Here is a 16887-nt window from a genome sequence, read left to right on the forward strand (position 1 = left end):
ATCCCTATCAAACATTATCAGTTTCTTCCTTCAGATATTTATTCATTCACTAATTCACTCAGCCACTTAACAAATATTTATAGGGTGTCTACTACATACCATCCTGTGTACTAGATCTAGAACATTCAGTCATAAGACAAACACTGTCCCTATCCTCAGAAACACTAACATTTTATGCAATAAGACAACTAAGAAGTAAGCAAATAAAACTTCTAGATTGGATTTAGTGGGAAAAATAAAGTAGCTGCCGGAAAAGAAACAAAGAGGGAGACTCACTTTAGAACGTGAGTCAAGAAAGATCCATAAGAAAAAGCTACCTTTAGGATGGGATCCTGAAGGTGAGAAGGTGGCAGCCATATCCAGATGAGGAGGAATGCTGTTCAAGGTAGGCAGAACAGCAAGAGCAAAGGCCCTGAGGTGGGGAAGGGTTTCAAATTCTCTAGGAATCTGCAGAAGGCCAGTGTGACTAGAGTTCATTAAAGAGTAGAAAGATTAAAACAAAATAGTAGGCAAAAGAGGCTTTAAAAAAAAAAAAAAAAAAGTAGATCCGTTAGGACTTACAGACCCTAGAAAGGAATTTATTCAGAATGTAACATGGAGCCTAGGATGTATCTTAAAGCCAAGGGAGTAATATAATTTGATTTCAATTTTAAAAGATGATCTGGACACTTGCTGAAGAATGGATTTGAGGGGAAGAGTAACAATAGGCAAATCAATTAGGAGGCTGTTTGATAGATTTGATGAGAAGGAGAGAATGGAAGAGATAGAAAGAAGTGGGTAGATTTTAAACATATAGTAAAAATTTAACAGACATTCACCTTGAATGAACTACTGTCTACATTTTTTATTTCTCCGACTAGCCTCTAAGCCAAGCTGTCTTTTTATCATTATATTTTCCTACTCCTCTTCTTGTAGTCATGTTGAAAACAGGGTTCTCTAATGTCCTTCCTGTTCCAGATTTTGCATCTGTCAACAAAGGCATTTTCTTCCCTGAAGAAAGTAGATGTTAGTTCCTAAATGTGGTGTCTCAGATGTGCCATCAACATTTGCTATTCTGCTAAATCACATCACGTTGTGGAATATTTTAATTTTTTTTCAAGTTTGGTTTTTATATCTCATTAAAAATGTATTGACTGACATATTTCATAAATAAATATGCTTAATAATACCTCATCTAATTTAAGCCTGTCGTTTAGGGAAAAAAAACACTTTCAATGAAAAGGCATAAATTGATTAATCAAGGGAATTTTTTTATTTCTTATTAGCTGTTATGAGACTAATGATGATCTACAATACGTCTTCCCTTTGTATAATGTGGTTATAGCTACCAAGGAGATAGAAATTGTTACAACCTGTCTAATATTTATAATGGTTATTTCAACTGAATGTTGAGATCATGTTAGCAAGAAAAATATTAAAAGTACTAAACAAGTCACACACCTCAATTATGTTTATGCATATGTGGCCAAACTTCCTAAATAAAGATAAAGCTATCAGATAATGTAGCCATGGTTTATGGCTTGAAGGATGATAACAGAAATAATTTGCAATTAGTCATATGAGATAAACTTCACTAGTTTGGGTTTATTTACTTTGATTCCAGAATTACCATTTCTGAAGATGGAAACCTCAGAATCATCAATGCGACTAAATCAGACGCTGGAAGTTACACCTGCATAGCCACTAACCATTTTGGAACCGCTAGCAGTACTGGAAACTTGGTTGTAAAAGGTAATGAATGGCTAACTCAAAGAACTCATGTATTGATGTATGTGTCCTCGTTTCTAATAATGTAGTCTATGGAAGTGGCATCATTCATATTAATATGTACAGATATCACTGTGTTGTTTAATTAATTCATCATAGCAAACATGATATGATTAATAATTCTGAGAGAACTATTGGTAATGAATATGATTGAAAGGCTATCTTATTTCAGAATCATCCAACACAATTTTGAGAATTACAGCCATTGTATCTATTATAGTATTGTAACTAATGTTATCTTCAATCCCTTAATTAAATTTCTTTCAAGTCTCTATAGATTTGAAATTCATGTCTAGGAACACTGTGCTAACAAATTAAAAACTCACGACTCAAGTACTATTTTTAGCAAACATTGTTTAAACAATGATAGTGGTGCTTTTTAAAAGAGCTGCCCTGATTATTCAGAGATATGGATATGGCTTATTATACTAATAAAAGGTTTTGATCACCTCTGTGCTTTTCCTTAGTCAGCTAGCCAACCCTGTCTGTTTTAAGGAAATAAAGCTTCTACAAACCGTAGCCTAGACGCTTTATAGTTTATAACAGAAAGTCTTTTATACTCTTAACAAAGCACATGTTGTAAAACTATTCCAACATTAGCTTGATGGCATGGGCTGGAAGTGCTAAGTAACAATTGTGAAGGGTGAGATCTTAATTTACGTTTCATTTGCATTTCTATCACTTTATATCTTGCCCTGTCATAGGATTTTTGAGTTAAAGAGATCTTGGCAATAATTTGACTGAAGAAGATGAGGCTTAGTTCCTGACTTTCTCAAGGTCATCAGTAGCAGAAGAGGGGCTTAAACCAAGGAATCCTAATTCTGAGTTCTCCTTGTTTCTTTATACTACACCAGGAATTTTTTTCCCCCATTTCCCCTTTTCTGTATAATAGGTACAGATGAGTCATACCATATTATTTCACTCTTGCTCATTTGTAGCTCCCTCTGTGAAGTAACATAGCCTAAGGCACATAAAAATATCCAAAATGAATATTTACCTCCATTTTAATTTTAAAAAGAAGGCTAAAAATCACCTAATTATATTCTAGGGTCAGGAATTTGGAAATGTAATGTAATTTGGGGGAAGTCTTTTTGTCATAAACATACTTATCTATGTAGGTAGAAAATTGGAAGTTTAAGAGTTAGAACTAAATCTGTGTTTAGATTAATTCCAACTATTTCAGTCTATTAATTACTTCCTCAAAGCAATATCATTGGTGCATGACTGACTCTGTTTTATAGGGCAAAAGAAAAAGAGGTGAGATAATATTTATAAAACACAATTCTAGCTAGATGTCTTTGCTGATATATAGCTATCTCAACTGCAAAGGAAGTTTAGTGATCAATTAGGACAAAGAGAGATGTCAATGTTTCAGAGCTGGTTAGTGGCAGAGTTGGGACAGTTATAGATTATTTGAGATATAAGAGAATCTTAAGAAGCCATCTTAAATAAGGGTTAAAAGGCAAGGATTAGAGTCAGACAGGTCTAGGTTTGAATCTCTTTTCTTCTACTCACCAGATCTGTGACCTTGGACAAAATAATTCCTCCGTGTGGTGTAATAGCAGTGCCAAATTCTAAGGTATATTTTGATGACTGTGGCAATCCATATTAAGTGATTAGTATGCTGCCTAGCACCTAGGAAATATTAGTTGTTGTTTTGATTTTGTTGCTCATATATTAATAAAATGGCTATGATATATTCTAAATCACATAGAAATGAACACTCATGAAATTTCCTCTTCAGCTGAATAATTAGTAAAGAGAAGTAAGCCTACCACAAAGAAGTGACTAAGAATGTAAAAGATTATAAACACCTAAACATAGAAATCATATATATGCTGTTCTTTACAGCTGAATTGAGGTATTTCACATGTAGGAACAAGTTGTGTCCTGTATTTGATTATCAACTTCTTATAAGTGTTGGCTTCCTTGGCTCTCAAATGAGCTGGCAGAAAGAAGAGTCCTCCATTTCCCTCAGAGTTCATATCCCAGTTGATACCACCAGCCCCAGGACAAAATCTTTCCCAACCAACTATGCAATTCCCTGCCGCTCATCTATACTGACTAATGGTGCAAAGTTTACAAATATACCAGGGATAAAATATGTTATGGTTGCCTCCTTCTTATGTGGATATAAATATTGCTGACATAGTAACTTGTACCTATTTTAACAAACTAATTTATTTGTCTTATAGCAAAATGTGAACAGTGATTCCCAAGTATAAGAGATAGTTTCAGACAGTACAGTTCAATTTTAGTAATTACTTGTTTATTTTAATATATATTAGGAAAACACCAGCTTTCCATTAGTGACAATGGTAAAAACCATTTTTAAAAGTATATTTAAGAAGTGAGTCAGCATAAAGAAAATTATTGAGTATGCATTATTACAGGAGGATATGTAAAATAAATCATGAAGATGGTATTTGAATGACTAAAGCTAGGAAACATGATTTGAGGACAGTTTTCAGGAGCTTTGTAGTAGACTTATAGCAAGGAGTAATAGAGACGTGTGACAGAATTAGTATGTCCTGCCTATGCTGGCCATATGACTTGCTGAAGCACGTGGAATACTTTAAAAACTGAAATTTCCCAATAGATGAGCGAAAGAGGAAGGACTGAAGCAGGAAGAGCCTGGTCAAATATGAAAAGAGGAAGACAGCGATGTGTGTAGGTATGAGCCACCAGGTTAAGGGATGATGGGCCCAGATAGCCTGATTGCCAGGCAGAATTCATTTATTTCAAAGCAAAGTTCTTTCTGGGCATGGCAGCTGGTATTCAGTGAAGTCAGTTTCTCCACAGAGGTCCTCTGCTTCTTACATTCTTCTTCTAGGTGAGGTGGGAAAAAAAGAGCTTTATCTGGCCAATATGTTCACAGAAGTTAACAGCCCTGTTACTTTGGCTAAGGTAAGAAGAGATTTGGGAGATCACTTATCTCCCAATGTGCTTGGTTCTGACTACCATTAGCATTAATGCAAAGTACGTGTGTGTAGACGGGACATTCACACCGGGAGGTCTCTTAGAAAGACACTAACATAAACTGAGAAATACAATTTCGAAATCTGACCCATAAAACACGATAAAGGCAGAAAAAGCTCTTCTGAACTCCACATGAACTGTGCCAAGTACTGAATCCCACATCAAAATGCTTGAGCCCTGTACCTTTAATGCAAATATAACAGTTTAGCCAAGAATATGACTGAACACTGTATTTTAATTCAATTTTGAGACCTACAAAGGGACTAATTTATCAGAGAAGATGTTCTCTAACCTTAAAATGTGCTTGTATTCATTTCTATCTCCTCATGTGTCTGGGATTAAAACACCATGAAGGTCAGGCATCAGAATATATCTTTTTTTAACCTTTTTGCAATAATTCTATCATTAACCATGCTTTTAAAATTCTGTTCTCTTTCTCCCCACCCCTGACCCATGTTTCAGAGACAGACTGAAGATAGTGTTGAACACAGGGTCAGCAAGCAGGGGAGGAGGAGGAGGGGACAAATCCACTACACCAGATACAGGAAGTTTAAAATAAATCTCTGGCAGGTAACCATCAAATGGATAAATATTCAGATTATGCATGAGCAGACTCCCACACTGCAGAATTCTGACAGGTGCCCAAGGGGCTCTTGATTATCATCCCATCATCTGAATTTCTAAATTTTACTGATTTCATTTTTCAAGCTAGCTATAATATATTTGGGATTTGGTTTGCTATTTAAATTTAAGCAAGACCAGTTCTCAAATCAAACCCCCAAATCCTAACAGAAAGCATAATATTTGACCTTTAGACAAAAATGTGCTTTAGTGATTGTCGACATCATTAAGAACTATGTGGAGGGCAGACTCCATTTACATACAGTATTGTGCTTACTCATTTTTATCTCTATTGCAGAGTTAAAGGTGGGCCATTTTGCATGATGCAGTGTCTTTGCTATCCAGGTTTTATATGGCAGATATTTTTAAGTAGCAGGTCTAGAAAAGAACAACTTAGAGTATTTGTCTTGGATGTAGTTTAACAAGATAACTGTGGTAATAGCAACCCTCACTTCTATTGATCACCTCCAGGACTCAAAATGAAATCCAGGGCTTTAAGTTATGGGGGCTGTTACCACAGTTATCATGCTGAACTACATCCAAAATGACCTTGAGTAATTCTGCAACTGATGGTTCCAGACTATACTTTGAGAATCATTGTCCTACACCAAAGGACTTTTTTACTTGCCAACTGGCAAGTGAAAGTTAAGTAGAATGCTTAATGCAAATGCAGATTTCCTGGGCCTCACCCCTAACCTAATAAATTTAACTCTCTAGAGATGTGGCCTGAAAAAAAAACAAAAACAAAAACTACTTTTAAAATAAATACCCCAGTTAATCCTCATACACATCAGAGTTTCAGACCCTTGCATTTTCAGGGGTTTTTCAAACTATGCCCTCTGGGCCAAACTCCTCCAGCTGCCTGTTTTACATACCTCAGGAGCTAAAAATGGTTTTTTAAATGTTTCACTGGTTCAAAAAAAATCAAAAGAAGAATAATATTTTTAGACATGAAAATTTTGTGAATTTCCAGTCATGTCATTTGTTTACATATTAACTATGGTTGCTTTTGCCCTACAATAGCAGAGTAGAGTAGTTATGACAGAGACTATATAATATATAAGTACCTACCTAATATTCTCAGTTTTGACTCTTCTGCAAAATCTTAAATGTTTACTATTAAGCCCTTTACAGAAAAAAAGTTACGTCTACCTTTTTCTGATAACTTTTTATCTTCCTCGGATCTTTAAAAGTCTGACCAGGGTGTCATTTAACCAAGCTATACACAGCTTTTCTTGCATCTCAGGCTGACTTTACATGCTGGAAATGTTCACATGTCCTTAAGTTCGATTATTAGCCGGAATTAGTAGGGAGATTTCTTTCCAGGACCTTACCCTCACCACAGTACCCAAGAGGTTGACATCAGAACTTGTATATAAGCAGAAAATCCGTAGGAGAGATGATAGATCATTGATTGAGAGAGAGAAGAAAGGTAACTTGGAGACACTGGAACTATGTATTTAATTTAATTTTCTAGGATTTTGGGACACCTCACACTGCTAGAATAAGAATAGTAGGCCAGGTAGATCCTAAAGTATCAAAGGGGTTTTTCAAGACACAGTTCACTTCCTAAACCTCCCACTGTGGCCAGTCTTAATTGCTGGACTATTCCACCATTACCATACACACTTCTCAGGTGGCATGCTGTTCTTTTACTAATATAATATGCTTTTTTCTTTTTGCAGTTGACCATATAAAATTTTCCCCAAATTTCATTTGGATTTCAAAAGAGTTCTTTTTGTTCTTCTGTTTACTTAGATTTTTAAATTCAGTGCACAGAATTACTTTTGCAATATTAAAAAAAATTGTACTTTAAATAGCTTTGATTAAAAAGATGTCTTTAGTGAGAGTTTAACTAAGACTACACATACTCAACTCTGCAAACTGAAGATGCCCCTGGGGTTTTTTGAACATTTTATTGATTTCTTCATTTCCAGAAGTAGTGCCCATTGTCCATCCCATAAAAAGCTTATTTATGTTTATAAGAAAAGAGTTCCTCATACATATATACACACCATATATGTATATATATGCACACAAACATATTTACATATATACATATGTGTGTGTATATGTATATATAGCAAATACAACAAAATTTTCTTACGAGCATCAAAGAGTGTCTACAGCATTACTATTGTGCACTGTATAAAATTGTTCTTTTGTTTCAACTGTAGGACATTGAGAAATATCAACCTTTCCATGCATAGCATGACAGACACAATAATGTAGAGTCCTTTCAATTGGAACCTTTTTTGAAAACAAGTTTGAAGCAGTCCACATCTTCTATGTAAAATTATTCAAGGATTTATCCAGATTTGACTGGGGATCAATCAGAAATCAGTAACCAGCAATGAAGTTTGGCTGCTAATGCACAACAAAAGCTTTTAACATTGGTCCCTTATAACAGAATACATTCCGACATAATTAGATGTCTTCCACTGGAACCAATTATTTCTAGGTGATAATTAAGGGTCTTTCTAATAGGATTAATGCAAATTCTGACCCAAGGCATCTAGAGTAGGATGGAGAAGTTTATTGTTAGAAGTGCTAAATGCTAATTATGATAGGTCCCTCGATAGGATGACAGTGGCCAGAACAGTTCAATACTACATCCTGTTAGATCTGAAAAGATCTGCCACGCTGGAGTTAGTACCAGCAAGATAAGAGAACCTAAAAGAAGGGTAGGTAATTGTGCCTCTTTTTCTTTCTGTATTCACAAAGTATGACATAACCTAGAAATCTGATTAAACAGGCCATAATTAATTCCTCTGACATTCTTGTGGACACTTATGAGGGCCACGTAGATTTAACAAATAATGTGAACACTTATGCGGGCCACATAGATTTAGCAGTGTCTGTCATGGATAGAACAATGGCCCTTTTGTCCAGATCTCTCTTTAAAATAGCTTCTCCCCTTATGTAATGCTGAGATTTAATTTTATGAACACTGCATGCCATGAGAGTCTGCCCTGACTCCATTCTGCCAATCACTTTTCCATCTTTGGTCTAGAGGAAAAATATAATTCCTTAACTATTGCTTTTCTCGATGCCAAATGTGTCTTTCTCTGTGTTGAAGGCAGGCATCACATTTTGCTTTTGGTATAAAAGACACACTGTGGGCCAACAAGCTCATGAAAAAATGCCAACCTCATTAATTAGGGAAATGAAATTTAAGCACCAGTGTGCTGCAATTTTTTATGTATAAGATTGGCAAAAGAGAAACCTCTGACAATACCTTTTGTCAGTAACCATGTGAGGAAAATGGTACTCACACGCTCAGTAGGAATGCAAATTGGAGTAGACACTGTGGAGAGCAAGTAAAACTGAAAAAGTACAATCTACATGGTCCAGCAATTTTATTTCTGGGCACTTAAACTGGAGGAAGTTACACATGTTTCAAGGCAGACTGGCAAGGATGTTCATTGTGTTGTTGTTTGTAATGAACAAAAAATACACAAGAAAATTAAAGAATAATATGGTATTATTTTATTTAATGTATGATTCAGTGTAAAATTAGTAATATACCTTATAATGTTTAAACACAAAATACCCATGCAACATAAGGGCTAGCTCATGATAGTATTTGTGAGGAGAGGCTCTGGATCCAGATTATGTGAAAGGACTTTAGCTGTATTGGTAATATCTGTTTGGGTAAATTTTTAATATATATTCATGGGGGAAAATGCTGGAGGCATATGTAAATATGGTAAAGTCTGCTAATTCTAGAAGTGGAAATATGAGCACATGTTGGTAAATTTTTGTTGTAGCTTTATATGTATAATATCTCAAATTAAAAAAGAACACCCGAGGTCAGAATTCTATATGGTCAGATACTACAGGCAATGTCATGAGAATAGTGGCTCTGATTTTCTACTTCTCTCCCAGATATTGTAGAAGAGATACATCCTTTTAACTAGTGATATTTAACCCATTCGATCCAAATAATTTTTTTTAAGAAAAGAACTCAACATGAAACAACGGATTTTTTTTTTGTGATGAATACTTACCAATCAGAATAAACAAAACAAACAAAAAAGGCAAATAGAATATGACTCTTTGGCTTCATTAAATGTGAAGCACATAATTAATTTCTTTTCCGGCAATTCAAAGAGACTTGTGTTGTACTGATTCAGTTTAATTGAACTTATTACCACAGCAGATAATAAGAAGTATATTGAAGATATCCATCTGGCTTTCATTGAAAACCTCGCATGTTTCATTCTTCATGGCTGTCATAGGCCATACTAATTGCCTCATTTCAGCTGTTTTACCATCAGTATGATTTAGCTATTAATGTGATAAAATCCTTACTGGAGAGGAAGTTGATATTAAAAAGCATAGATCTCTGACCTATCTCTGCTACCACTTCTGAACACATCCTCAGCATTATTAAAGTTATATATTTTTAAAGTATATAAATAAAAATGCACCTTTTTCTCGTGCATATCTTGTTCGGTTACATCTGTCATCTTACATCTGTCAGCTTGCCATAGAGCTATTTCTTTACTGAAGAAAAAAATGGTTTGTGTTGAGATTTTCAGTTTATTAAGTGTTTAAAGCTCAATGTAGTTTGTTTTCAAACTAGGATGTTTCTCTTATAATTTCTAAAACTGAAGTGGATTTTAAATGGATAATTGTGTAATAAATAAACAGAAAATAAAATTAGGCACTTTTCTGTTTTTAAATATCTGAACTTTGTATGGCTTGAGAATATATGATTTCTCACGTAGACTCGCTCTATGTGCATATGATCTGTCAGAAGCAGAGGGGATTGTATCTATGTGTATGTTGCAAATGATCCATCTCCTTGTATCTTATAGGTGGTCCCAAAGTGAGCAACCAACATTTGGTTCCAAATTTGAAAGGGAAGGCTTGGTCTCTCATAAACTCCAAACCAGAAAGGAAGCATGTCAGAATAATTCATAAGTGCTCTCACCTTCCCTTCTTGGCATTTGTTTTCTGAGCCAAAAGCAGGAAGAGTTTTACTGTCTCAAAGAAGCAACCCTACCAAACCAAGATTGAATTTCTCTGGCTGTCATAGGCAATCAAATCTAAGAATATCACCCAAAAGACTTGGGGCCTTTAGGTTAAATACAGAAACTGACCAAGATGAAAGAAAGTTAATTAACACTTCCATCATCTCTAGCTGATTTACTTTAGCATGATCCATTTCTGAAAGGTTAAAATGGTTGTTTCTTTTAGGCATCCATTTGAGAAGGTGAAAGTAGCTTCCTGGCTATGGGAGAGGAAATGTAAGCAGAACATTTAGAGCAGGAGTGGCTTTTTATGTGGCCTTCTAGCACGTCTATAATCAGTGTGCAAAAGTGCAAGACATAATTAAGTGAAGATTAGCAACTTCTGCTTTGAAGATTTCCCAAACTGGAAAACATGCCATCTGTCATCTTATTAACTTTTTCCCCACTCTTCTCTCTCTTTGGAAGAAGAACTTCTTGTAAATGTAAGTAAAGCTTGCGGTCTACCTAAAGAGAATCTAAAGAGCCTTATTAGAATTGCCTTCTCCTCCTTACATACTTTCATAATCCTAACCCGCATCTCTTCTGATATAACATATATCTGTTTCCATTGGTTTTGTCCACAACATAGGAAGAACATCTGGTGACTGTGCTATTTGCCTCCACACTTCTTGATGTGTATGACAAAGGTAGATAAATTATAATAACCAGTATAATTGATGAGGGGACACACTGATGCAGACCAAATATGAGGGCATAGGCAAAAGGTACAAAAGACATAACCGTCTCCCTTTAGGCCATTGAGAGCATAGACCACAAGCATCAGAATCACATAAGGGTCTCTAAATAAATGCACATGACTGGCTCTCACCCCCTGACCTGCAGAACCAGAATCTATAGGGATGGAACCCAGGAGTTTTCCATTTTAACAAGTTCCCCAGGGAATACTTACACTCAACAAAGTCTGCAAACTTAAAAGTTCACCATCTAGGAGTGAATGCTTATAAGCAAAGATATAAACCTGTGTTCAAATTTCAGAAGCCCACATAGGAAGTAGTAACTAACAAAGGAGGTAAAGGTAGTAATTGAATAGGAATTAGAATTAGAGATGAATAAGAGACTGCTGGGTTAAAAAAATGCAAAGGTAGTCCCAGACAGAAGAAAGTTATCCAACAGCCCAAATACAAGAAGGCTCTCAGCATATTCAGGGAAAATTCAGTGGAAAAGTAAGAAGGGAGTGTACCCATAGATGAGGCACTATTTGTTATATTTTAGGACCTGTGGACAACAAAGAGGCAAATATTTTTATTTCTTTTTTAATTTAAATAAAACGGATTTTACAACTGTAGCTAGGTGATATTGACACCAACTTTAGGGAAAATTTTGCATCTTCTAAGAGAATTCACAGTGAAAAGTAGTTATCACCAGCATAAGGTTTTGGAGTTTTGTGTTGATTTTTTTAAATTTATTTTTAATTTATTTATTTATTTTGCGGGAATCATTGTTAGTTCTGAAAGCTTTTATAATTATGTTTTAGTTATGTGATAATCCATGTTATTTGTAAAATACAGCAAAAAATCTCATCATTCAGGGAGATACAAATTGTTTTGTTTTCTTTTAAAATTACATCTAAGCAGAATTAGATCTATATCATCTTAGAGCTGTATCCATCTGTCTTCAGATCTATAAATAAATATCCTTATCATAGAAATATTTTACTATATACACTGTCTTTTAACTTATTTTTTTATTAATATCTTTCTTTTTTTTATTTTATTTTAAAGATGTGGGGTACAATTCAGGATAAGGTATACAAGTGGTCATCATACAGGTAAAATTTGGGCCTCCCTTTGCCTGATTTGAGATCAGATATCCTTATTGATGTTGGGTTCCTCCACCCTCACCCCAGCAGTATCCCACTACTGCCAATCCCCTTATAGTATTATGGTAAATGTTCATGGTCCATTTATGATTAGAACATGTAGTACTCTGTTCTTTGTTTCTGTGATAGATCAGTGAGTATAATAGACTCTAAATCCATTCAAGTTGCTGCAAAGACCATATGTTTGTCCTTCTTTATGTCTGTGTAACAGTCCATTGTATATATGTATCACATTTTTTTTATCCAGTCCAGTTTCAATGGGCAACACGGTTAGTTCCATGTTTTGCTATTGTGAGTAATGCTGCAATAAACATGCACGTGCAGTTATCTTTTTTGAAGAATGATTTGAGTTCCTCTGGGTATAATACCAGTAGGGAGATTGCTGGGTCATATGGAAGGTCAGTGTCTAGTTCTTTTAGAAATTACCACACTATTTTCTAAAGAGGTTGCACTAGTTTGCATTCCTACCAGCAGTGTAGAAGCATTCCTTTTTCTCCACATCCTCACCGGCACCTGTTTGATGTTTTATTAATGATGACCATTCCCACTGGGGTGGTATCTTAATATGGTTTTGATTTGCATTTCTCTGATGACTAGTGAGGCTGAGCACTTTTTTATGAGTCTGTTGGCAGCCCGTATGTCTTCTTTTGAGAAGTATCTATTTGTGTCTTTTAACCACTTTTTAATGTGGCTGTTTGTTTTTTTCCTTTCGGCACGTTTGAGTTCCTTGTAGATCCTAGATGCTAGGTCTTTGTCAGACATACAGTTGGCAAATATTTTTTACCATTCTGCAAGCTGTTTCCCCACTCTCTTGATAGTTTCTTTTGTTTTGCAGAAGCATGTCAGTTTGATGAGGTCCTTGTCTATATCTCTTATGGCATGGGCACTTAAGGTTTTGATCAGGAATTGGTTGCCAGTTCCAATTTTTATAAGGATGTCTCCTGTATTTTCTAAGTTTCTTATAGTTTGAGGTTTTACATTTAGGTCTTTGATCCATTTAGAGTTGATCTTTGCCTATGGTGATAGGTAGGGGTCCTGTTTCAATCGTCTGCATGTAGTCAGTCAGTTTTCCCGGCACAATTTACTGAATAGGTTCTCTTCCCACTGGTTGTTGGTAGAGGCTTTGTTGAAGATGACTTGGTGGTTAAGAAATTGAGGTTTGCTTCTGGAATCTCTAGCCTGTTCCTTTGGTCTCTATTCCTGTTCTTGTACCAATACCAGGCTGTTTCGATTATTGTAGCCTTACAGTGAAGTTTAAAGTCTTGAAGTATGATACACCCCACTTCATTTATTTTGCTAAGAATTGTTTTGGTTATTTGTGGTCATTTATGTTTCCATTTGAATTTTTGTATTGTCCATACCAGGTCTGAGAAGAATGATGTTAGTAATTTCTACCAGCATAGATTGTTTTGAACAAAAAACAAGAACTAGCCTTATTTTCAATGAATATGTTTCTGTCTCCTGCTAGCCAAAATAGCATCAACAATACTTCTTTAAAAAAACAAACAACAAAAAAGCTTCTATCTATGTGAGCAAGATAAAAGAGCCTGGAGAATAGTGGAAAATTGTTTCACATATCTCACCCCAAAAGTGTTGGTTAGGGGATTGTCTTAGTCCATTTGTGCTGTTTTAGCAAAATATTATAGACTAGGTAACTTATGAACAATAAAATTTTTTCTCTCACAGTTCTGGAGTCTGGGAAGTCAAAGATCAAAGTGCTGGCAGGTTTGATGTCTGGTGAGAGTCTAGTCTCTGCTTCCAAGATGGTACCTTGCTGCTGCCTACTCTGTAGGGGACAAATCCTATGTCCTCACATGGCAGAAGGGATGGAAGAGATGAAAAGGGACAAACTTTCTGTATCAAGCTCTTTTATAAGGGCACCTAACCCCATTCATGTCTCATACATCTCCCAAAAGCCACACTCTTAGTAGTTTGCATTAAGAATTAAGTTTCAACATAAATTTTGAAGATGACGCAAACATTCAAACCATAGCAGGGATTAATGTCAACAAGGAAAAAAGATTCCTAGCCATTTATCTACCTTCATTTCTCAACCCTTTCCTGTTGAAATTTCATATCAGTGACACATGACCTTACTGATAACATGCTGTGTAAACTTTCTGATCAATGAATCACCAGTGAACAGATTGAGTATTAGAATCAGTATTCAAAATTACCTTGCAAAGTTGACCATGTGAACCAAATGTAGTAAGGATTATTTTAATAGTGACTAATACAAAGATTTACATTTGACTCCAAAACTCAGAATAAGAAAGTCAAATTTTAGGATCAGGTTGTATTTTAAAAGTCTTAGCTGACTATAAGCTCATTGATGAGTCAACAATACATTATACTTTTAAAAAATTAAATCTAAAATGAAATATAGTATCCAAAACAAGAGAAGGAAAACTCTAATGATCTACTATAGCACTGATGAAAATACAACTGGAGAGAGATTATGTTTTTATTTTAAGATAGACATTAAAATAAAATTTGAAATCAGCTTAAGAGTGACAACTGGGGTGATGATAGGAGGAACAGCTGTAGAAACTGAGGCTGGGTAAGTCAAAGAAGAGAAGACTTGTAGAGTGTGAAAGGCGAGAGACAGTCAGTGTTTTAAAACCTTTAAAGAGCTATCAAACTGTCTGTGACATCAGAGGGCAGTCAGTACCAAAAGTGATGGGTGGTAACTACTGGAGTAGAGGTTATTATTTACATTCAATAAAAGAAAAAAGTTTCAAGCAATTAGGCCACTGAAAAAATATGAAACTAGTGATTTTTCTATTATTAATGACATTCATTTCCAGACTTGACATCTACTCTGGGAAAACATTGCACAAAGAATTCATGCATCAGATGGGAGTATGTGGTCTGAGTGTCCCATAAGGGTCATTTTCTATTCCTTTTAGCATTCTCAGGGCGTACCCTGAATAAATGTTGACCCACATGTCCCTCTCAACTCTGAAATGTCATCATTCTATGATTTTATGGTTTTGAAAACTTATTTCTGCCCTAGTGTTTTTCTGACCCCAAGCAAAAGCATGCCCCAGGTTGAATTCTGTCAAGTTGACTTTGTTTTCTTATTGCAGTACCTTCTTTTTTTTTCTTTAAACGTGAATTTATCCATAAACAGCATGGGAGTGTGGGTTGAAAATGTTATTCTACTAATTTCAGGCAATGTATTCTCAAGTTCTTTATTCTTAAAATAGAGTCCAAAAGAAAAATCTCTTTTCTATTTAATCATATGTTGGGATTTGAAGGAGTTCAATAAACAATACCCATGTTCAATGCCTGAGTTTTGAGCTGGTTGAAAAGTCAGGTAGTCAGATAAATGGCAAAAAATTTTTGTTTGACTGTTACTGATACAACTGACAGAGGAGAATGTGACTCGGGTACATAACGATAGCAGGTTTCCTAATACTGAACCTCAAATTAGGCAGACTTGTGCCACTGTATATCCTCAGGTCCCTCTCACTTTAAAACTTGGGGAATGGAAAATCAACCCAATATGTATGCTTCCTTTGCCCTTCCAGGAGAAAGAGTGATGCTGAGCCAATAATTCCTTATTATTTTTTCCTAAACTCACCACAGAATAAGGAGTGAGTAAGGGTAGAACAGGAATGTTAACAAACATCAAATGTGTTTAAATGTCAGCTATAGACCAATGGTTACCAACTGGTGACTCTCACAGCTAATTTGACTGGAACCCACAGACTTGTATTGTTTGGCTGTCAGAGTGCTTAAAAGTTTTAAATTGGAATACCTTTAGACAAGGGCATGTATTCTATAAATTGACCCCAGACCTCGTTGTTCTTTATAGTCTTATATCTCTAAATCGCACATTGGTGATAATGCCAGACACTCTGTAAACATTTGACATGCAGTATTAAGTGGATCTCATTGTTCTGTGTAAAGGCCACCCTTTTATTATTTCCAATTTTTAAATTATTAAGTAGATGTAAATTGACTGTGATGGAAATATGAGAGACTGAAAAAAAGAATGTCTCAAATCTTTCTATTTATAGTTCGGAACATGATTCTACACTGAATCTGCATTTCACGCCCATATCTATACCAGAAGTTTATCAGTAGGAAAGAAACTCAGTTATCTGAATGGACATGGTCTTCTCAGGAGGAATCAGCAGTTAATTGGGACAAGGAAACACAGGTTATTATCACTGAGAAATCTGAAACAAATTGAGGCAGGTTGTCACCTTTCACCAGGAAACAAATTAGTCCTGACTTTTAAAAGACCCTGCTTCTTTCAGCTGCAGGTTGGGGATTCCTGTCAACTGCCAAAGAAATGGAGAAATTGTGGATTAGTGGTACTAAAATAGTAGCTATGACTCACTCCTAAACTTATTTTTTCATTTTCATGAATATATCTAATTGATTTGACCAGTACATTTGAATGAGAAAATTTGTACTAAGCTTCAGATCCAGAAAATCTGGGTGGCATCTTCCAAGTGAAATAATTGTTGTACCAGTTTGTTTGGGAAAAGTTCTGTATATAAAGAAAAAGCTATAAATTATAAACAACATAGCTCTTCCTCTTAGCTAATTTACCTTCTTGGACTCCCTGCCAGGCAGGGAGGGATATAGTTCAGCTTTAGCGAGACAGAAAGAAAGAGACAGAGAGAGAATAAAATAGTAGATAACATG

The 16887-nt window shown here is 35.4% G+C and overlaps 1 protein-coding gene across 2 annotated transcripts in view; it reads left to right on the forward strand.

The window, feature by feature from the left end:
* The window catches only part of CNTN4 (contactin 4), a 339871-nt gene that overhangs the window by 256871 nt on the left and 66113 nt on the right, over positions 1-16887 (forward strand). For both annotated transcript variants that reach the window (XM_008074482.2, XM_008074489.1), the window contains one exon: positions 1604-1731. In XM_008074482.2, the coding sequence (XP_008072673.1) occupies positions 1604-1731 (128 nt within the window). The remainder of the gene's footprint in view (positions 1-1603; positions 1732-16887) is intronic.

Source organism: Carlito syrichta, unplaced genomic scaffold (genome assembly GCF_000164805.1).
Source record: "Carlito syrichta isolate Samal-C Ts95f unplaced genomic scaffold, Tarsius_syrichta-2.0.1 Scaffold117309, whole genome shotgun sequence".
Classification (NCBI taxonomy): domain Eukaryota; kingdom Metazoa; phylum Chordata; class Mammalia; order Primates; family Tarsiidae; genus Carlito; species Carlito syrichta.